Here is a 23058-nt window from a genome sequence, read left to right on the forward strand (position 1 = left end):
ATCTCTCTGAAAACATACTCCATTATATTCTCCCTTTTTTCTCTGTCACAAGGAATATAGGAAGGGCCTGGAGTCAAGGAGATTCATCTTCCTGAGTTCAAATCTGGCCTCAGATACTTCCTATCTGCATGATCCTGGGCAAGTCACTTCACCCCGTTTGCTTCAGGTTCCTCATCTGTAAAACGAACTGGAAAAGGAAGTAGTGAATTCCTCCACTGTTATTGCCAAGAAAATCCCAAACTAATCCACACAACTAAAACAACTTAACAAGAACAAAACTTGTCATTATATAAGACTACCAAGTGTCTGAGCAAGCCACAAGGTTCACCTGATTTTATAAATGATTGGACTTTGGGTACTACAGCTGCCTTAGGAAATATCTAGAGGACATATATATCCCATAGAATCTATGCATTGACCCAATGAGGTATGCTAAGGAATAAAAGCCCCAAGAATGTTCTTCAAAACTGAATGAAGAGAGTAAACAAATAATTCAATCATTTGACCCAATCAGTTCCCTTTCAAAACAGAAGGCCTTTTAATATTAAAATGTATTGGATATATTAAAATCTATTAAATACATATAAAATGTATAGTCACAAAAGATGCATTGTGTTGACTGAAATCTATATATATATGGAATATAAAGAATATTTACTTCTCTGCAGCACAGTGAGTGAAAATCCTATTTTACAGAAGAACCACCTAAAAACTCAAGTGGTAAATAATGATAAGAACAACAACAATAATGATAATTTAAAATCCTGTGTTGAATGGTGAAATTGATTAGCACAAGTGTTCATGGGTCTAATATTTTACTACATGTGAGACTGAGAGCAAGTTACTTAGCCTGATCTCAATTCCTCCTCTATAAAATGAAGGGGTTGGACTCACTAGCCTCTAAGAGTCCCTCTAGATCTAAAATTTATGATCCTACAATTATTTTCTGGCAGCAAGATAAAATAAAAAGAGTAAAGAATTTGGCATCAGAGGTTCTGGGTTCAAATTCAGACCAACACTTTCTATTGATATGACCTTGGAAAAGTAATTTTATCTCTCTGGGTCGGGAGAGATTTCATCTTCAAAATTCGGTGATTGAAGTTTTTAGCCTCCAAATTTCCTTCCAGCTCTAAAGTTACAATCTTCTGGTCCCATGACCTAAAACCCAAAATTTGTTGCCATGTGATAACTCTACCCACAAGAGCTCCTACTCCACATTTCTATCTGTTTTAGTTAATAGAGTACATGCTAAAAAAAAATTTGGGCAGGACAAATGGTAAAGGTTAAAAAGAAAAAAAGAAAGAAAAGAAAAAGTAAGGTCTGCTTGAAAGAAGGAAAAGAAAAAAAGTGCATGTCACTTGTGCATCTGATGCTCATGAGCCAGGTTTCAGTGACCATTTATGACTATCAGATAGAACCAGATAGATATCCCAGCCTTAAGTGCCCTCCATCAGCCTTCACATATAGGGGAATAAGCCCTCCCTCTATGCTCTTAAAGTCACTAGCCAATATCTAGCCTTGTATTGGCTTTCATTGATTATAACTAGTAGAATGGAAGCAGCATAAGGGTAAAAACGATGTCATTTTTCACCTTTGTATAACACTGAGCCTAGTGCATTAATGCTAAATAAATATTTGCTAAATTAGATGATTCCCCAAGGAAATAAGCACTTTATCATCCCTCATCGGGTCAAATAAGGATGGGGGAAAGTCCCATTCATTTTTTTGAATGAGGGACTAAGATGGATGTGATAAAAAAGAAAATTAGGCAGATATGCCTCTTATAGTCTATGTCACATAATTTAATATTTTGTCATTTGGCTCTAAGGTCTTGCTTGTTATAAAGCTTATCTCTTCAACTACTTTGCATCCTTTTCATTAAAAAGGACAAAGTCTGTCTGCTTCTAATTTATCTCCCCCAATGTTCAGCACAAGGGCTGACCGCACACAGTGTATATATGAATAGGATGGGTACTTATACTCACAAGGAGAGAGGGGACCAGGTTCACACAGCTAGTAAGCATCTAAAGCGGAATTTGAACTGGAGTCTTCCTGCCTCTTGTCTCAGCATCCTAATCATTGTGTCACTTAGCTTGTTCATGAAATACATTAATGATACCAGGTATTTTACCTGGATTCTGTTCTAATACATGAAAGAATCTGGAAAACCCAACAACACTTCAGAAAATGGTCAAAGTAGCAAATACCCAGCTGTGTGAGGATGACTTTTTAGTTTCAAAGTGCTTCAGGGACCTCATAAAATGTTAGAGCTAGAAAAGGACCTTAGAGATCATCTGTTCATGTTGTCTCCCCCAATAAAATATAAATTCCTCAAAGGCAGTGGCTTTTTCATTTTTGTTTTTTGTAGCCCCAATACCAAACAGACATTTAATAAATGCTTTCTGGCTGATTAATCTAATGCAGGGGTTCTTAACATACACTTAACTTTACATTCAAGTATAGCTATAGATAATTGTACTTCAGTATACTTAGTTTCTTTTGTAATCTTATGTATTTTAATTTATTCATTTAAAACATTCTTTGAGAAAGAGCCTATACATTTTACCAGATGGTCAACAGAAAACAAGAAGCCCTGGACTAACCCATTCCTCCAAATGATAGGTGAAGAAACTGAGCCCCAAAGAAGCTTGACCTTGATGCTCTCATAAAGACAGTGAGTAGCTAGGGCAATATTTAAACCGAGAACCCACAACTCTAGAATGGGTGCTCATTTCACATCATTGGCTCTCTTGAAGTAAGGAAGACTAAGGGATTAGAAATCCTGTAGTTGAAACTGCTCTCCTTTGACAGATGAAGAAGGTTGTTGTTGTCATTTCATTTGAGACAGATCCTTCACAATGTGGGGTGGGTTTCTTGGAAGAGATACTGGTTTTTGCCATTTCCTTCTCCAACTCATTTGACAGATAAGGAAACTAAGGCAAACAGGGTGAAGTGACTTGCCTAGCTAGGGGCTAAGTTCAAAACTGGTATCAAACACATATTTAGGAAGTATCTGAGGATGGATTTTAATTCAGGTCTTTCTGACACAGAACTCTATGGACTGCACCACCCAGCATTTTACAGATGAGGAAGCTGAGGTCTTATCTGCGGGGGAGTGACTTGACTGAAGTCACAAAATTCAGTAGGCAGCAAAGCCAGGACTTCAATTCTGGCCTCTTAGGGTCAATGCTTTTTCTCCTACCCCACATCATACTGACTCTTCAAGAGATGGTGGTTATGTGTGTTATTTTTTTCCATGGAAATCCAGACTGAGCTACTGGTTCTTCGCAAGTTAGCTCGTGCTTTCTATATTGTTAGATTTGTTATCCAATTTCTGTGAGATGTATAACTCCAAAAATGTGATACCAGGATTTGCTTTGTGTAATTGAGCCAAGGTGGTGACATTTCATAAATCTGGACTCTTCAAAGGAGGTTAATGAAACTAGCCTCAGAAAACTAACTCCCCAACAGATTTACCACCGGAGACCTGGAGCGCGGCTACCCAAAGACTGAATTCTGAACCATAGACACACCACAATTGCACGACGTTCCAGAAGGCTTTGTAATGGAAAACGATTACTCTCACAAGCAGGCAATTTAGGAAGAGTGTCAACACTCACCCTGCAGGACAAAGACACTGACCACCTACCCCAGTCCTCCGCTCTTCTTCCAAATGGCCACACGCTAGCGCCCGCTCACATCCCAGGTGTGCCTCGCTTTATGCGAGGGCAGAATGGAGGAATCTCGGAGCCAGCCCAAGCCCTTCAGGCTGGCCACTGTCTCCAGCCTCCTGCCTGAGAGATCATCCAGCCACTTCTCCAAGACTTCCAACAGAGGGGAGTCTCACTACTCAGAAAGAAGCCCATTCTGCCGTAGGATAACTCTCACTCTTGGAAAGCTTTTCTATCTGCCTCCTGGGATCTTGAGGGCGGCTAGGTGGCATAGTGGGTAGAGTGCCAGGCTTGGATTCTCCCTGAGTTCAAATCTGGTAGCAAACACTTACTAGTGGTATGACCCTGGACTAGTCACTTAACTGCCTCAGTTTCCTCATCTGTAAAATGAGCTGGAGAAGGAAATGGCAAACCACTCCAAAATCTTTGCCAAGAAAACCCAAACGAAGTGACAAAGAGTCAGACATGACTGAACAACCAATGCAACTTTAACCATAAATCTGCCACCCAATAACTCTTGGTTTGCTTCTTGAAGCCAAGTATATTTCATAGGATAGCCCCTCAAATAAAATACATGAAGACCGCTATCATGCTCAGTTATTTGCACATTGTAGAGTGCATATACACTATGTGCTTAGTAAGGTTACCAAGGAACTCACAGAATAGGAGAAAAACTCTAATCAATCAAGAAGAAGGCAAGTGCTCTGCCCTTCTTATCTCTGGTAGAAGTTGGCATTTCAAAGAACATTGAGTCTGGAATGAGAGAGTCTAGATTCAAATATGGACTCCAACACTTATTAGCTGTAAAATCAGGGACAAGTTAAATAATCCCAGACTCAACTTCCTCATCTTTGAAATGTAGATTATGTTTCTGTTATCTGCTTCATGTGCTTATCATGCAGAAAATACACTGGAAACACTAAATACCTATCTAAAGATGAATTATCACTATTTAGATGTTATAAGAAATATGGAGCTAAAAATTGTTTTCCCTGTTCCAATTTCACCCTTTTAACAGTATTTTATGGTCAAACTTGCATTGATTGCATCAGTACTTCCCCATGCCAAATTAAATGACTTGCCTAAATTCACAAAAATAACAAGAAAAAGACTCAAGATTCAAACCTAGGTCCCTCATTGTAAAACTAATTCACTTGGAATACATCATCATTGTCTTTCTATTCCCAGTCACAAACTCAGTGCCTGACACATAGTAGGTTCTTAATAAATGTTTGGTTTTTGACTGATTGAATGATTGATTTGCGTGGAGAAGCCCTGCACATGAGCTAGGAGTCCCCCACTGCTTAGCTGAAAAAACTGCCCTTTGGCCCTTTGAAAAAGGCAAGAGCATGTCAGTTTTACACAAAGGGAAAGGGGAAATTTGTTACTCTTAAATTGCAGGATGGCCAGGTTAGTGGGAAGGACTCAGGCTCTGGCCAAGATGAGGCTATTCAAACAGCACCAAACCTAGTAATTAGAGCCCAGAGGTCACTTTGGCCACAGCTGTATAAACTAGGTGTGTAATTAACTTTCTCCTCTGGCTCTTGACTCAACATAATTTCACTTTCTCCAGCAAAAGGAGGAGTGTTGTTCAGAAGTGTTTTTTGGAAAATACTCCCAAGTTCCAATCAGGCAAAAAAGACACTTTAAAAAATTAAATTCTTTTATCCTTTTTTTTTGTGGTGTTGTTATTTCTCTAAGCCCAGAATTCAAGAAATAAGTGTTTCTCTGAGCAAAAGAGAAATCCTTGAGATGTAAAAGGAGAGATGGCTTTTTGTCTACATCTCCATTCTAAACTCACCAGATATATACCTGGGTAAAGCTACATCAATTTCTATTCCAAACAGGGACCTGTGAGGTAGGAAACAAGTAGAAACTAGTTTTTTTACACCACCTCCAAACCACTAGACCCCTGACCTAAAAGACAATTTTTGTTACTCTAGAGAGCTGAAAATATAAAGTGTAAGAAATTCGAATATTAGGGCTAGAACTATCCAATTCTATAGACATTTATTAAGTATCTACCATGTACAAGGGATCATATCAAAATGATGCAGACATTATTACTGTCAATAGCCACATGCAATACTAACATAATCAAACTTCATTAATATAATCTAAATTTATGTATGTTGGAGTGGAGGGCAATGTGTGTGTTTGAATTGCTCACTATCTTAAAGACGACCCCAAATATTCTAGATGACAAGGCTAGACACTGAATCTTCCTTAGATCCTAGTGCAAAGACAAGGTTTTAGCTACTTTAGAGAACAACTGTACAATTTGCAAGAACTTCAAAAAATAACTGTAGAAAATTTAGGACATTTTCAAGGTAGATAAGATGATTGTAATGTTTACTCTAATGAGAGAAAGTAGTGGGGCTAGTCTTGGAGTTAAGAAGATCTGGGGTTCAGGTCCTGCCTAACTCAGTTAACCAAAAAAAAAAAAATCTTTCAACCTTTCATTGTCACAGATAGCTCTCTACCACCATAAACTATGGCGAGTTTCCAATGCCCATGACAAATATGGACCAAAATAAAATGTTTTAAAGGCTTTAAAACTTTCTAACTTAAACTAAGCTAACAAGCTGTTGCCAAATAGAGGTCCTTAGGGGACCTACTTAAATGAATAGGTTACAAATTATTGGTAATTAGCCTAGTAAATGTATGTAAACATCTGAGATCATTTAGGAATATTGCTATACCTGAATAGAAAGTGCCTCAGGCTTCCTACTTAAGTATTTTCTAAAGTAATTGAAAATAGGTTGTCCTCTGAGGTAGCTTAAACATTCCCTCTGCAACCTTTTTCACACTTTAAAAAAAAAAAAAAGGAAAGGAAAAAACAACTAAGCAAACTCCTCCCTGAATTGTGAACAGGTAAATTTTGCTCAGGTCCTCTTTTGCCCAATTCTGAATTACTATTTCAAACCAGACCTACCAGACCTATGATTTCATTGATGTGGGTAATAATGACACCAATGTTATTCAATTTATATTTTCAGAGAACTGTCTAAGATACTGAAATTAAGTGACTTGCTCAGAATCACAGAGTGTTATGTATAGAGGCAGGATTTTAATCCAGGTTTCCTTTACTACTAAGCAGCCTCTTTATCAACTAACTAGACTGTCCTGCTACTCAGTGGCAAGAATTAGACAAGATTCAAAGTAACTTTAATACATTTGCAGTTTCTTGTGCATTTTTAAAAATTCTACTATGTTAAGGAATGCTTGTTTTATTTCATAAATTAAAAATAAACAAAATTTTCCTCCCCCCAATCCAGAATCAAATAGAAGTTTAATTTCAAAGTGAGAGAAACAGTGAACAAAATTTTCAAAAACGATTTAATGTAACTTAATGTTAGGACAGAAATCTTCTGATTCTATGACATATTCCTAGAAACAATAGCCTAAAAACTTCAGTTGATCTAGCTCAGTCGATCAGTCATGTTTCATGACCCCATGAGGTCTTCTTGACAAAGATATTGGAGTGGTATTTCCTTCTCCAATATATCTCCATTTTACAGATGAGGAACTAAGGCAAACAAGGGTCAAGTGACTTGCCCAGCTAGTAAGACGATTTGAACTCAGATTTCCCTGACTGAAGGCCAGTGTTCTATCCACTGCAGCATCCAGCTAGTGGTACCTAGAAATATGACATTCTAAATAAATGCCAAAGAATAATAAACCCTCACTTTCTTAAGATACCTAACTAATATAGTCCAACCTCTCATTTTAAAGATGAGAAAAAGAAAATCTGAAAAGAAGTAATAATTTACCTAAGTGATTTAGCAGCAAAATCAAAACTAGAACCTAGAGAAATATAGTACAGACAACAAGATGATATTTTTGTTACATAATTATTACATCAAGATCTGCAATTTCATCAGTGGAGCCCCAAAATAGATCCTAATCCATTTATAACATCTAGTATAAATCATAGGGAATGACCAAAAGCTCAGAGGGGTTACATGTCCTGCCCAAAATTAATAAGTATCAGAGATGGAACTGAGGCAAATATTCCTAACTCCAAGAACTGCATGTAATACTATACCCTGCCCTCTGATAAAATTATTGTATGCCACTGTTTTAATATTGGTATATTAATAACATAATTATATAAATATGTAATAATATAATTATCAATATAAGCAGGGTTGTCCAGGAGGCAGAGAGCTGCAAAATCCATGGATTCCAGGATCTATGAAAAACTGGCCTGAATTCACATCCAGACCTCCCTCATTCTGAGACTAATACTTAGCATACTATATCTCAGCCTAAAACAAACTAGATTTATTGTTAACATTTTTCCCAAGTCAAGTGATTTCTTGATTTAGTGATTTCTTTACTTAGTGATTTCTCAAGGAAGCAAGAAAGCAGTGCCTGAGGAATACAAGGAATACAGTTTCATGCAGTTTTCCGAATCTATCATATTCACATCGCTACAGCTTACAACAGAAAATTATAGATATTCCCTCCCCCACTCCTTCCCTGCAGGTAATATGATAAGGGAAGATGTCTCTGGCTTCTGTTATAAAGCACCATCTGGTTGGAAGTGACCAAATGTTTAAGCAATCCTCTAAAACTTTGAGTTTCCAAATTTCACTTCATTTCCTTTTTTTTTTTGTTACATTTTGAATTCCAAACTGTTTCCAAATGTCCTTCACCCACATTCACATCACTGGTAGAAGTCTATTTCCCATCTACAAATTAGCAAGGTTATCAGGCACAGACAGCCAAAGGCATGAGAGAAATGGTCACAGGTTTTTTGGGTACAATGTTGTAAAAGAAATGAGACAGAAGCCTGGGAAGCCAAGAAGACCATATACTGCCAAGATCTGCTTTGTTTTTCTGGGCAACAAAAAGCAGGTTGTCATTGTTTGAATTGATCACATATATCCTTAGGACTTTCTTCTTTGTCAAATGCATTCACATCTGTTAACTCAGTAGTCCTCGGGAAGAAATTATCAGATAAATGCGAACTATTATCCCCATTTTGCAGAGGAGAATGCTGAGACTCCAAACAGTGAAATTTAATCCAAAAAACATTAAATGACTTATTCAAGGTCACATCCCTAGCAAGTACATTTGAAATCTTGGTCTTCTGACTCCTAACTCAGCATATTTTTCTATAACTTCACCCCAGTTGACATCAGTCTGGTCAAGGCATTATCCTTCCTTCCTTCCTTTCAAATATATATAGATATATCCCAATTGATTTAAGCTTATGGAAAACAGGACGCACTTGACCCATTAGGGTTCAAAGGACATTTAAGTGGTAGTTTGAAGGAGGATTGCTTTGCAAAGCTGTTAATTCATTTCCTGAACCCTAATCCTTTTGAGTGCACATGTACACTGTGCAGGGGTTACTTGGGCAGTAGGTCTGTGACAATAATAACCTATTTTTTTTAAAACCAGGAGCACTTGCTGGTGCTGGATCAATTGCCAAGCATATTCCAATACCGATAGTCTTTTACTGGGCTATCCTACACAGCCACAGCTCGAGGGGGAAGCAGCCAGCCTGGAGAAGCAGACCTAGATCTCTAGCGAGACGGGATGGACGTAAACAGCAATTATACAGGACTTTATGGGGTGCAAGGACTTTACCTACATTATCTCATTTGAAGTAAATCCTCCTTCTAAAATAAGAATCATTCAGTAAACTTTTATTTCCTGGGAATAGCTCACAGATTTAGAGCTCAAAGGGTCCTCAGAGCTCAATTCCCTCATTTTAAATCTGAGGAAACTGAAACTCAGAAAGAGCAAGGGACTTGTTCAGGGTCATACAATCAGTGAGAGTCATTGGCAAAATCCAAACCCAGCTCCTCTTGATTCTGGGAACTTTTAGCCTCTAAACCTTTCTACCCTGCAGCCTCTCTAAAAGAAGGTGAGGGGGAAGCTAGATGGCAACAGCCCCTAAGTAAGGAGGATCTGAGTTCAAATTCAGACTCAGATGCTTAACACTTACTAGCCACAAGACCCTTGGCAAGTCACTTAATCCCAACTGCCTGGCCAATAAATAAAATAAAAGTAGGAGCATGGATCAGATGTTAAGGAATCTTCTACTCAATCCACAGGCTTTGTCCAACAAGGTTTTATAGTACTTACTATGTACAAGACACCCAGCTTGTTCTAGGCATAGAGCTGGAAAGACCAAGTCAAAAATGGCTGCTCCTTTCAGGAGGTTATAATGCCCCAGGATGGGGAGTACAGGGAGAGGAGAGGAAGGACCCTCCATTTCCAATATTCTTATTGGCTAAGCAAATAAAGAAACAAACAACAACAAAGAAAAAGCTCTCACCTAAGAGCACATTATTGGTCTGATGGATACCAACCCCAATTTGCAGCAGCTTACACACACACACACACACACACACACACACACACACACACACACACACAGACACTTCCCACAAATTTGCCCAACCTTTGGAATTTAAGAATCAAAGACCCAGGGGGAAAAATATCTCTGTGCATCTTCTGTCTGTGTCAAAGAAGCTGCTCCCAGACTAGGTTATACCTTTATCATGCTGTAATGAATTTCTAAGGGATCCTATTATGCAAGGTGGTTTACCCTATTCTTTTGAGGAATTTCTGCCTCCCTTCCAATACTCTTGAGTTTCAGGACTATCCTAGCTCCAACATCCCCATGGAAGTCATTAGTTAAGTCCAATTACAGCCCGCGGAAGAGTATTGGTAGGTACTACCTGTATTGATCAAGACAGTGGGGGGCCCACACAAACAATGTTACTTTAGATTTGGGATAAAATCCAAATTTGTCAATAAGGTGAACGGCAGCAATGGCTCTGCTAGATTAGCTGGAACAGAAAAAGCCCTGCCTTTCGGTGACACTGACCCAGACTAAAACAGTTTACCATTTCTCATCTTCTGCAGAGACAGCCCCCCACCGTTGGTGCCCACAAAGCCCAAAAGTCCTTCCCGGGCTTTGTCATATGCCAGTGGCAACGGTTTGGGGGAAGACAGAAAGGGAGAAGAATTAGAGGCAGCTGTGAATTACAGAATTTTTTTTTTAAAAGCAGTTTTGCTGCATTCAAAATCTCGAAGTAGGCTAACAAAGTGTTGCCTAATAGAGGTCCTAAAGGGACCTGGTTTAATGAATAGATAAGAATGATTTTTAATTAGGGCATCAATTGCATGAAAATAAATGAACACTTCCTTAAGGGCAGAACAACAGCTTCTTCTCTTAGCTTAACCAGCTCTACCTTTAATCTTACTCATGTTATTTATTCAATTATCAGACCCTTTTCTCAAGCAAGGTATACTGAGCCTCAGAGTCCATACATCTGATTCCAGCTTTACCACTAACTAGCTCTATGATCTTAAAGTTAGATTCATTTTTTTTGTGTGATGTGGACCCCTTTAGCAGTCTGGTATATCTAGACCCCTTCTCAAAAGAGTTTCTTTTAAATAACTGAAACAAATGCTAACTATCAATTAAACATCAGTGAAAATTAAAATGTCTTTTTTTTTTCCTGTCCAATTTCATGGATCTCAGGTTAAAAATCCTTGGATTAGATGAATTCTAAATTCCTCTCCAGTTCAAAAGGTTTTATGATTATGAAGAAAAATACTAGTCCAGCTCTTGTGTGAATTACCACGAATGAGAAATTATGAGTATGAACTAATGAGGTTTCTTTTCAATATTATAGTCTGGAGTTTAAAAAAGGCTTTTCGGGACTCATCTTACTTCCCATCTCTTTCATAGCCACAAAGAGGATATTGGTAGCCAGCCAAGAATACAGTGGGCAGGCATGGGGTCACTGGAGAAAGAGATTCCACAACCCTCTTAACAGCCCCCCCAACACACACACACACACACACACACACACACACACACACACACACACACCAACAATGGCTGATTCTAAAACTCCAAAAGTAAATCAGGCAAAGAGTCTGGGACATAAGAACTTATTAATGGGGAACATTCTCTCACCAAAATGCCAATCACTGCAAAAAATGAAGTCAGCTTCAGCAAATTAAAACTGACACAGTCTTGTTTAGACTTCATCACTGGCTAGAAAGGTAGTGTATCAAAGGAATAAGAATACCTATAGTACCTCCAGAATAAGTTGTGAAAGACAATACATACTCTGCAAATTTCTTAATAAAGAATCAAGTTCCCATATCCAACAATCCCACTGAACATATCTCAAATGGGGCATCAAGAAGAGAGGGAAGAATCAGTCTGAAATTATTCCCTTCAATGGACTTCTCCACTAACTGAATTATCAGACCCTTTTCTCAAACATGATATATTGAGCCTCAGAGTCCACAGACTTGGTTCCAGCCTGTTCTGTGACCTTAAGGCTGTATTCATTTTGTGTGTGTATGTCACGGACCCTCTTTAGCAGTCTTATCAAAAGAGTTTCAATAACTGAAGGAAATGCTATCAGTTAAACATCAGTGAAAATTAAGATGTCTTTTTTTCTTGTCCAATTTCATGGATCTTGGGTTAAAAATCCTTGGATTAGATGAACTCTAAATTCCCTCCCAGTTCAAAAGGTCTCATGATTATAAAGGAAAATACCAGCCCAGTGCTAGTGTGAATTACCACGAATGAGAAATTATGAGTGTGAATTAATGAGGTTTCTTTTCATTGTTAAGAAATGCGGCCCAGTTGGTCTGGAGTTTAAAAAGGCTTTTCGGGACTCATCTCATTTCCCATCTCTCTCGTTGCCACAATGAGGATGTAGAATAAACAGAGAGAAGAGCCAGAATCCAAGTCTGTGAAGGCAGCAAGCCCACCACTCGCTTTTCTACACAAAGGGTGAGCAACAGGGAAGGAAGGAAGACAATTCTTAAGGAAGCGTTCATTCATTATAATCTTGCATTTAAAAAGTTTACATTTCTGCCACTCTTTGGTTCTACTAACTTGCCTGATACTGCAGGTTAGCTCTTCCATGGAGTTTTCCACACTTAAGCAATTTAACTTTGCACTAATAATCACTTAATTACTGTACGTCCAAAATTGGGAGCAAACATAGATCATATTCAACACACACACACACACACACACACACACACACACACACACACACACACCGTGCTATGAAGTTCTAGTTTTTTGGTGGGGGGATCAAACCATAATTACTGTCAGCATGCCAACTGAAAAGCTGTTGCTTTTATTTTTAATTTTATTTAAAACGTGAACACAGGCTACCCAAGGCACCACAATAAAATTACATTAACTGTAAAATTACATTATTAATTCTTTAATCTCACTTGAGGCTTCAAGCTGTTGCTATGTCCAATTACCCTTCTAACCACCTGTCAGAATCACGGCGCGGGTTTAACATTACCTCCAGGACAACGGTGGGCCCGGTGATCTGTCAGGTCCGCCAGTGACTCGAAGTCCTGCTGACAGTTATCGCAGGTGTAAATTGACTCATCCTCCATGTCTTCATCTTCCTCATTTCTCTCCTCTTGGCTCGTCACGCTGTTCCTGTCTTCCAGCGCCCGGCTGCCTTTCGTATCGTTCTCCTGCTCCCCTCCTAGGCCACCTGCCAACAGGAAGAATACACTCCACCATCAGTCGCTGCAGTCTCAGGAAAGGTTTTTAAAAGGAATAGCCCCACATTTATTAAGATACATTTAATTACTTTACCTCCCACTTCTCATTATTCTTGACACCTCTCAGTATATTAATCTATGTGTTTTTTATGTCACGCAGTGCAATAATTCTCAACTGTATTCTTTAATTCTTAGTGTGAATCCTCTAGAGATACTTCCTTATCATCTTCCTTAGCATGTGGACAGCATGTGCATAGTTAGCTCTCAGTTTTGCTGAAACTCGTTAGCATCTCTCCATCCCAAACCACATTTTTACTTGCAAACTCAAAAATCCACAAGCATCATGACCATAAACCACTGTGACAAGGCAAAGCCTAACAAACGGAACCAGCTTCCCCCACCTCATTCAAACACCCCTAAAATGTCGTATCACTGAAAGCAGCACACATGCACCTTTATTTTCCTTATCAAAGTAGTTTGCCCACAAATAATTTCCTGGGGTGCCACACTCCAAATTCTTGCATCATAGAGGGATGATATTATTCTCTAAAACTAAGCTCTAAATTGGACATAACATCATCCTGCATTTCTGATAACCATGGCCACAAAAGATTACAAATGAAAAAAGTTAAAACCATAGGAACCAGCTGTTCAAGAGCTATTAAAAAAAATAACAACAATAACCCACACCTGGGCTTAGCCTTTTGGCTGAGCAATTGCAAAGCAAATGATTAAGGAAAACATTAAATACTTGTGCAGAAATATTGCTATTTACAACAACAAAAGATTGCTTGATGATTGGTGAAAAACTAAAGAAACTGCAGCATATCAGTACATTGGAGGACTAAGTTGCCATAAATAATGTCAAGAATAAGATGGAAAATGTGGGAAATTTGGTATGAAATAAGGCAAAGTGAAAAGAAGAGCTCCAAAAATTGCAAGGACAATAAATATGGTTTTTATTTCCTAACATGAATACACAATCACAAAGATTAGAGAAGTTATGGTTCCACTCATTTTTCATGGATGCTTGAATGTTGCCACTTCTTTTTCAATGTGAATGCTGATGAGGCACAGAATGAAAGGACCAGCTGCCCTATTAGTTGAATGTAGAGAATACAAGAATCTTGCCCTAAGTTTTAACTTAGCAGTTCAACTTTATAGATGATGGCAATGATGATGACAGTAAGAGTTAAGATTTATATAACACTTTAAGGTTTGCTAATTAGAACTTTACATTTTATTTTATACAGCAGCTCTGTTGTTATTATCCACTTTTTCAGATGAGGACACTGAGATCAAAGAAAGTTGAGTATATGAGCAAGAATTATACTTCAGGACTTTCTAACTACAGCTTCATTGAACTTCCTTCCCTTTCTCCCCAGTGGTGATGATGATGATAAAGATCTTCATTCAAATATTGTTTTTATTTTTGCAAATTATTTCATGTCTATAATCTCATTTTTCTGACTTGGAGAATGTTGGATACTAAAACTAGATGGACTCTCAAAAGGCCATCCCCGTCTCGGCAACTCCCCCTTGAAAGGCATTATTATCCCCATATTATAAATGAAGTCTTCCCTCCCCAGATGGGCTCATCAAGAGGATTATTGTCTTCCCAAGGCCCTGCAAATCAAAATCCACAATGTCCTCACTACTTTTCCTATTACTATGCTGTGCATGAAAGGACAACACATGCTACTCAGTACCATGTATGTGAAGTTGTGTTTGAAGCACCATGTGTCCCAATAGAACAGAACTTCTTGGATCCCTAAATGGAGAGATTTCTGGAGGGTCATAAATTTGGATGAGAGAAAAATTGTGTCTTTTTTTCACTAACCTCTAACTGAAATTTATTTAAAACTGTTATTCTGAGAAAAGATCTAGCAGTTTCCCCAGACTGCTAGAAGTCTGAAAAGGTTTTTTTCAAGAAACTCTTCATCAGATAATCTGGAGTTGAAGTCTGGCCCTAAGATTTATTCTCCGGGGGACCATGGACAAGGTTCTTTACTTCTTTAAACCTCAGTTTCTCATTCATAAAATGGAAATAGAACCACCTTCACTATCTGCAGCACAGAAATGCTGTGAAAAAAGCTCTTTGTAAACCTTCAGTTAGTGAGGAAATGTGAGTTACCCTTAGCCGCAGTCAGAACACCACTGCCAGACCAGAGAGACAAGTGACAGACAAAATAGGAAATAGGCAGCAAGGTGATGGGGTGGATGAAGGGCTAGGTCTGGTATCAGGAAGACTCCTCTTTCTGAGTTCAAAACTGGCCTCAGACACTTACTAGCTGTCTGACTCTGGGCAAGTCCCTTAACCCCAGCTGCCTCAGTTTCCTCATCTGTAAAATGAGCTGGTGAAGAAAACTGCAAATCACTCCAGGATATTTGCCCAAAGAACCCCAAACAGGGTCTCAATGAGTCAGACATAACTTAACAACAAAAAATAAGAAAGGAGCATTGGCTTAGCACTGGAAGAAATCTTAGAAATCTGGCTGGAAATCTTGATCAGTTTCTTCATGTTCCCAATTTTACATATAAAGAAACTGAGCCCCAAAGACTTTGGTTACTTGTCCAAGATCACAGAGGTAGGAAAGGCAGAGCTGGGATTTGAACGCAGGCCCTCTGCTGCCAAATCGATGGCTATTTCCACTGTAGCACATTACCTCCAGGGTAGATGTAAAAATGCAGGTGGTTCAAGATAGCAAACTGCTGCCTACCAACACTTCAATTTAGATGTATAATGCTATTAGGATTCTATTACTCCCCTCCACAGAAGACACACGCTTCCAAGCCCTTCTCCCCGTCTGGACCCCACGAACGCCTATCAGTGCCTATAAAATGCTGCTGGAGCCTTCCATCGCGCACACGTAGTGCGACATACAAGTGGAACAGGGCTCCAGCCATAAAAATCAATGTTTCCATTTGTGGTCTATCATAACATCTCTCTCCTTGCCAATTAGGTGATGTACAATTCTAAGGTTATTTTATCATCATAATTCACCAACCCCCCTGCCATGCAGAACTCCCATTAAAAGCTAAGCAAGTACATTCATCTCAGGAAATCTGATTGGTTGCCATCACAATAGCAAGAAACTGAAGCCTGGGTAACAAGAAATATCATTCCAAGTCCTTCAATATTATCAGTCACCTCACAACTATGGTTATATAGTAAAGTGCTCGTCTCTGAAATTTCAAGTTTACAATCTCTTTCTTTAATAAAAAAAAAATGTATTGTAGGGAAGAGAGAGTGGGATGCAACCATAATTCTGACTTCATCAACTACCCTGCCTCACTCTATAAGTTATACTCAGAGCTACCCTGTTTTTGCTTTCTATAATACATGATTTAATCAACATATTTAAATTATCCCTTTTATTCTTGGATGGTTAGTTGTGGCATTTTCTACACTTGTCTAATACTATACTGGAGCCACAATCCTTACGATGCATTTGATGTCTTTAAATCCGGCACATCCTGTCAAGCTGATAGTTAATAAATCAGAGTGTCAATTCACTGGTTTTATATGGCAAAAGCCCATAAAGTGGCCCAAGAATATAAATCCATTTTAGAGAACTGTCACCTATTCCCTGGGCTCTTTGCTAATAGGAATCAACATAGTCTACTAGAGCGGGGTGGAGGCAAAGGGCTGAAAGTGTCCAGTGGAGAAAAGTACAGAGCTTCATCTCAAGTGAGATGGTCCAAATTTCAGCTGGTCCCTTTAATAAGTAAAAAGAGCCAAAATGTGTCATTAAAAAATCAACTAGGAGTGTTTTTTTAACCATTCTTCTTTCCCATAATAAAGGATTCTTTTGGGGAGAGAACACACTGGGAAAATGCTACAGCTTTTTAAAAAATATTTTTAATGAAAATCTTTCGCAAACATTCTTGAACCTTTTACTAATGACTCTAAGTTACTATTATAAATATTTATAGTGGCTGAAGGGAAACTGATCCTAGAAGATCCCATCATAGCTATGTGTTTTTTACCTAAGAATAAAACATACATTCAACATGTGCATATATCTCTAAATATTATTGTTTTTCATAAATGACATTAATAAATTTTGCATATGTGTATATATACACGTGTATATAGATAGATTTAAATTAAATCCTAAAATTCCATGAGAAATAAGTGGTGTCAAAACTCAATTGTTTCCCCTACCTCCAATATCCTTCACTCCCACTGTCCACCTGCTCACACACATACCCCAAAATGGACAGAAAGATCTGGAAACTTTAAAATGAATAATATACCTCATGGCTACACTTTAGTACAATTGTCCACAATACAGTCTACTCCCTTACCTCAGAACAAAGAAGCCCCCAATAATTGGCTAATAGGTGGGGAAAGAACTGATCCTTGAATGGCACAAGACAGAAGTGATGGAGGAATACATTCCAAGTGTGGGGAGCAGCTAGCACAAAGGCACAAAGACAGGAGATGGGACATCATCTATGAAAAACAGTAAACAGGCAAATTTGGCTGCAATGTAGAATGTGAAGGGGAGTAATGTATAATAAGCCTGGAAAGGTAGGATGCCGCCAAATTATGAAGGGTTTCAAATGCCAAATGGAGGACTTTGTATTTTATCCCAAAGGCAATAGGGAGCCACTGGAGGGTTTTGAGCAAGGGAGTGACTTGGTCAAGCCTCTGGGTTAGTATGATCATTTTGGCAGCCATGTAGAAGATGAAATAGAGAGGAGAGAGTAGGAGGTTACTGCAAACGAGAGGTGATGAGGAATTGAATTAGAGTAGCAGCTGTGTGAGCGGAAAAAAAGAACAGATGTGAGAACACCATTGTAGAGGTAGAGTCAATGAGACTTGGCAACTGAATAGATGTGAGAGGATGAGAGACAGAGAAAAATGAGGAAAAGATGCTGAGATTTTGAAATTAGGTGACTAGTGGCACTCTCAATGAAAAGTTGTTCAATAAGAGAGTTCAGAAAGAGGAGGGTGGAGAATAAGTTCTTTTTTGAATAGGATGAGTTTGAGAAGCCTATGGGACATCCAGTTGGAAATGCCATAGGCAGTGAGTGATGCTGGTCTAGGAAGGAGAACAGGGCTAAGTATATAGAGATGAGAATCATTCGTATATAGATGATAATTGAACATATGGGAACTGATGAGATCACAAGAGAGGGTGTAGGGAGACAAGTGAGAAGGGTCCAGAACAAAGCGTTGGGGTTAATCCAGAGGTAGGGGGTGGGAGCATGGATAATGAAGCAGCAAATGAGGCTCAGGAGAGCCTGAGAGGTTTAAAAAAAAAAAAAGTAAGACAGAGGAGTGTCTAGAAAACTCAGAGAGAGTAGGAAGTATTCAAAAGAACATAAGGATTGACAGCATCAAATGCTGTTGAGATCCAGAGCATGAGGACTGAGAAAAAAACACCTGGAATTGGCAGCTGGTGACTAAAAAGGATGATTTCTGTTAGGAGGTAGATAAACATTAATCCCACCCTGTTCTCCAAAACTTGGCTTAGCTGCAGCCACTGGTCCTAGCCAAAATAACAGCAATCAGCCATATTGCATTATAGGCTACTACCTCTGAACCCTGGTACTGAATTAGAGGAATTCGAGAATGGCAGAATCAGAAACCTGAGCAGAGCCCCCATTGCTCTGGTCTTCCTGCATGCCTAATCCTGCATCCAAGCTTATCTCTGGTTCCTGAATCCTGACTCTTGTTTCCAGTATGGTGACCCCTGGAATTGCATCAGATCCCGATGTACTCTCTGGTTTCCTGGAAGGGAAACTTGTATCTTGACAATACCCAGGGGCCAGTCTGTGACAGTTGTCAGGAGAGAAGGAAAGGCAGAAAAGTAGTCAACAGAACTTTGGGTCCTCAGATAATTAACCCAAGAGTCAGTCCAAAGCATTTCTTAAAGCCCCTACTATGTGTCACAGGTATTATAGGGCTGGAATACAAAGAAAAGTCAAAGGCAGCCCTGCTCTCAAGGAGCTCCCAGCTAACATAAATCAGAACCTAACTACGGCCAGAAATCAGTAGGAAAGATGAATGTCACAAGTAGTGACATGCTGGTTGGTGAGTCAGAATTTGTTCTCATCTGAGCTGTGCCATACCTATTTGCAATTAGAGAAAGGTCCTTTCCCATGTTGGATCCAAGTTTTCCCATCAGTGAAAATAGAGGGTCAGATTATATGACAGAATTGGAAAATCTTAGTACTAGAGGAAATCTCAAGTCACCTCTTTTAATGACTCTGTGAAATTTCTTCTACAATCCTGAAAAGGAGTCACTAAGCCTTTGCTCGAGTATGGGGAGTGATAGGAAGACGACTACTTTCCAACAGTAGTTCCTGCCACTTTGCAGAAGCTCTTAGGAAGTGTTCCCTTTCATTGATCTTTCCAGCTCTATAACCTGTCTATACATTGTAATTCTAGATCGATACCGAATATTCCACCCTGTTTTCTCTCAGTCTTTTTTCTTCTCTTGTTCTATCTCCAATCACCTACCTCCAACATCACCTTAAAGTCCTTCTAAAGATTTTCTTAAAAACACTAAATTAAGGGCCTGTGCCAGAGACTAGACTAGGACTTCCTCTTTATCATTTAATCAATTAATAAACATTTATAAGCTATCTGCTGCGTGACAGACACTGTGCCAGGAGCTATGGACACAAAACTTCAATGATTCTGCCTTCAAGGATCTTAGAATGCTCAATTACAATATACTAAATTCCATTTCAAAGCAACATTGATAACACAAACAGAGATATATTTCATATGCATCAAGTGCCTATGAGACTATATGGAATATATCCTTTATTATTCCATATGAGAAGGTTTGAATACACTCATGGTATCGCCATCTAGCTAGGGTAGCATGATGGATAAAGTACTAGACCTGAAATCAAGAAGACCTGAGCTCAAATCTACCTTCAGACATTAATTATGTAACCCTCAGCAAGTGATTTAACAACTGTCTGCCTCAGCTTCTTCAATTGTAAATGGGTAGTATCATAATAGTACCTACCTCCCAGAACTACAGGAATCAAATGAGTTGCAAACACAAACAGTTATAAAGTGCCTAGTAGGTACTCAAAAAATGCTTGCTTCCTACTTTCTTTCCTTCCTATAATGGAACCAATAGTACCCAGTATCAGAATTACAACTAACAGTTATTGTACTTAGGGCAGAGCTGGGGGTTAGAGAGGAAATGGAAGTATGGCATTCTAACAGAGTAGAGATGACAGTATGAGAAAACAAAGGTGATACCAAGGAAGGAAACAGCAATGTTCAACCCAAACAGAAATAATCACTAAATTTTACTTAAAGATCCCCGCAGCCAAATACTGACTTAGAAAACTACATGTTAACATTATCTATGTTCTATTATCTTTTTATTTATTTTGTTAAATATTTCCCAATTATGTTTTAATCTGATTCTGGCAAGTATATGAAATTTCTGCTATAAAGTATTTCAAGATAGGCAAGAGGTCACAATAATGTATTTAATTCTAACTATGTAGTCACTGTATTAAGTGCTGGGAATACAAATACAAACAAAAAGAGCAAATAAACAAATAAAACAAACAAAAAGAACAAATAAAAACAAAAAGAGGTTCTTGCTCTCAGAGAATTTATATTTTAATGGAGGAAGAAAACACATTAAAAAGGAACTGAAAGATGGGAAGAAAGTATCAGAGTTTGGGAGATGTGAGCACTGACACCTTGGAAATCAGTTAAGTGCTGCAAATCAGGGCTTGATTTATTTTTGGTTTTAATTATTAGTTTAATTTTTTTCTTAATTGTCTAGACAACTAATAAAGAAAATGTTAATAATGAAAAATTAAACCCAAATACATGTTGTGAATGTTCTTAAGAGAGCAAGTTCTTAAACAATGACCAGTACACTGGGAAGAAAAGGTACTCTCGTGGGACTATTTCAGCTATAAACCTCAGCACCATTTACCCTATACCAATCATAGTTTTGCCCATGACTATCCTCACCTCAGAATAAGCAGGTATCTATCTAGCAAGAATATTTTATTTAGAATAGAAGTACACATATGCACACGCATGTGCGTGCACACACACTGAGAAATCAATAAAAATCACAACATATGCTACTATTTTCTGACATTTATATACTATTTTGACAATATAATCTCATCAGAATTCAGAATATTTAATTTGGAATCCCAGCTCTACCCCCATTATATTCAAATCTTGTAAACCCTCAGGACCGTTGCTGGGAGGCTGGACTAGATGAGCTTCCTTCTAGCTTTTACTCTATAACTCTGAGGTCCCTTCCAACTCTAATCTAAAATCCTACAATCCTACGAACAACAGGAAGGCAGCTATTAGAAGTAGGATCATCCCCATTTTACAAATGAAGTCACTAAGTTTCACATATTGACTTGTCCCCATGATAACATAGATACTAAATTCTTGAGGTGGGATTTGAACCCAGGATTCATCTGGCTCCAAATATAATATTCTTTTTAATATAGTATAACTTTAATAAAGAAGTTGGGGGAGGAGTTGCATAGAAAGATTGAGGAAGTTGGAATGATGAATGGGATAGCTGATAAGTTAAGATTGTATATGTATGTGTGTGAGGAGAAAAAGAAAAGAGAAAAAGGAGAGAAAAAAAGAGAAAAAGAGAGAGAGAGAGAGAGAGAGACAGAGACAGAGACAGAGACAGAGACAGAGAGAGAGACAGAGAACTGAATTCAAATCTAGCTTTGGATATTTATTAACTATGTGATCCTGGACAAATCATTTAACCTTTTTTTTGCCTCAGTTTCCTCAACCTTAAATGGAATTGGAGAAAGATACTCCAGTATCTATGCCAAGAAAATCTCAAATGAGTTCACCAATTTTGAACATGATTGAAAACAATAAAAAATGAGCTCTATGTATTTTTTCCAAACTAACAAAAACCATACTTCCTTTCTATAGCCCTCTCCAGTTACTGCTCAGGATCAATGACACTCATTCCCCACAACTTCAGAACCCCAGGGCATCTTTGGGAGAGGAGTAACCAGGGCTGAAAAAGAGGGAATTTGGGAGTGAGGGGGAAAGAAAAGTCAGGTGTATAATTCTTGCCTTTTATTTAAAAACATAGATTTTTTTCCCCACTCGAACACTCATAACTACCTTTTGCTTTTATCAAACTGATTAAATCCCAGTGCTATACTAAATGGAATCAATTTAGCAAACACACTTATTTCAAGACACCTAGACTAAAGCAAGGCCACAGGCAGTTTAGAGAGAAAGCTTGGTATGGGGAGGGGGGAGATCAGAATCTGAGCATGTACATAGATGTACCTACAGACTATTTCCTCATTTGAAAAAAATGAGGTTTTGGGCTAGCCAGCCTCAGAGGTCCCTCTGACAGTTTAAAAATAGCTCTCTATTCTAAGTCACCTGTCATTCCACCCTATGAGTCAACAGGGACCACTGGAGAAAAAGGGATTGATGACTAAAAAAAAATAAACAACACAAAAACAAACCCAGCACCAAAATTATAAGACATTTTAAAAATTCCATCTGCTAAAGGGTTAAAAAACTAAGTATTAAGGGACCTTGTGGGCAATAAGGAGAGGAATTCTCTTTCTATGAAGAGAAAGTATAAAATAGAGAGAACAGGGGAGGCAAGGCAGGCTTAAGGCAAATTAATAGGAGGCAAATACTGTGAGCAAAAAATTTCCCACCTTCTAAATTAGATTTCTCCAATTCAACCATTCAAGGCTGATGGGATTCTCTCATTGCTCAGACCGGCCAACAGAGGAGGGAGGAGTATACCTACTAAGCAGCTCTTTAAATTCTTGGCATGAGGGCCCCAGATAGTATTTTCCACAGTAAGAACCAAATTAAAAATGGGGGCACCCA

At 38.5% G+C, this 23058-nt stretch overlaps 1 protein-coding gene across 1 annotated transcript in view; it reads right to left on the bottom strand.

Annotated features, from left to right (window-relative positions):
* The window catches only part of ZNF423 (zinc finger protein 423), a 402787-nt gene that overhangs the window by 248170 nt on the left and 131559 nt on the right, over nucleotides 1-23058 (bottom strand). Inside the window, exon 3 of the mRNA XM_051979809.1 lies at nucleotides 12989-13189. Within this exon, the coding sequence (XP_051835769.1) occupies nucleotides 12989-13189 (201 nt within the window). The remainder of the gene's footprint in view (nucleotides 1-12988; nucleotides 13190-23058) is intronic.

The sequence above is a fragment of the Antechinus flavipes genome, chromosome 2 (assembly GCF_016432865.1).
Source record: "Antechinus flavipes isolate AdamAnt ecotype Samford, QLD, Australia chromosome 2, AdamAnt_v2, whole genome shotgun sequence".
Lineage (NCBI taxonomy): Eukaryota > Metazoa > Chordata > Mammalia > Dasyuromorphia > Dasyuridae > Antechinus > Antechinus flavipes.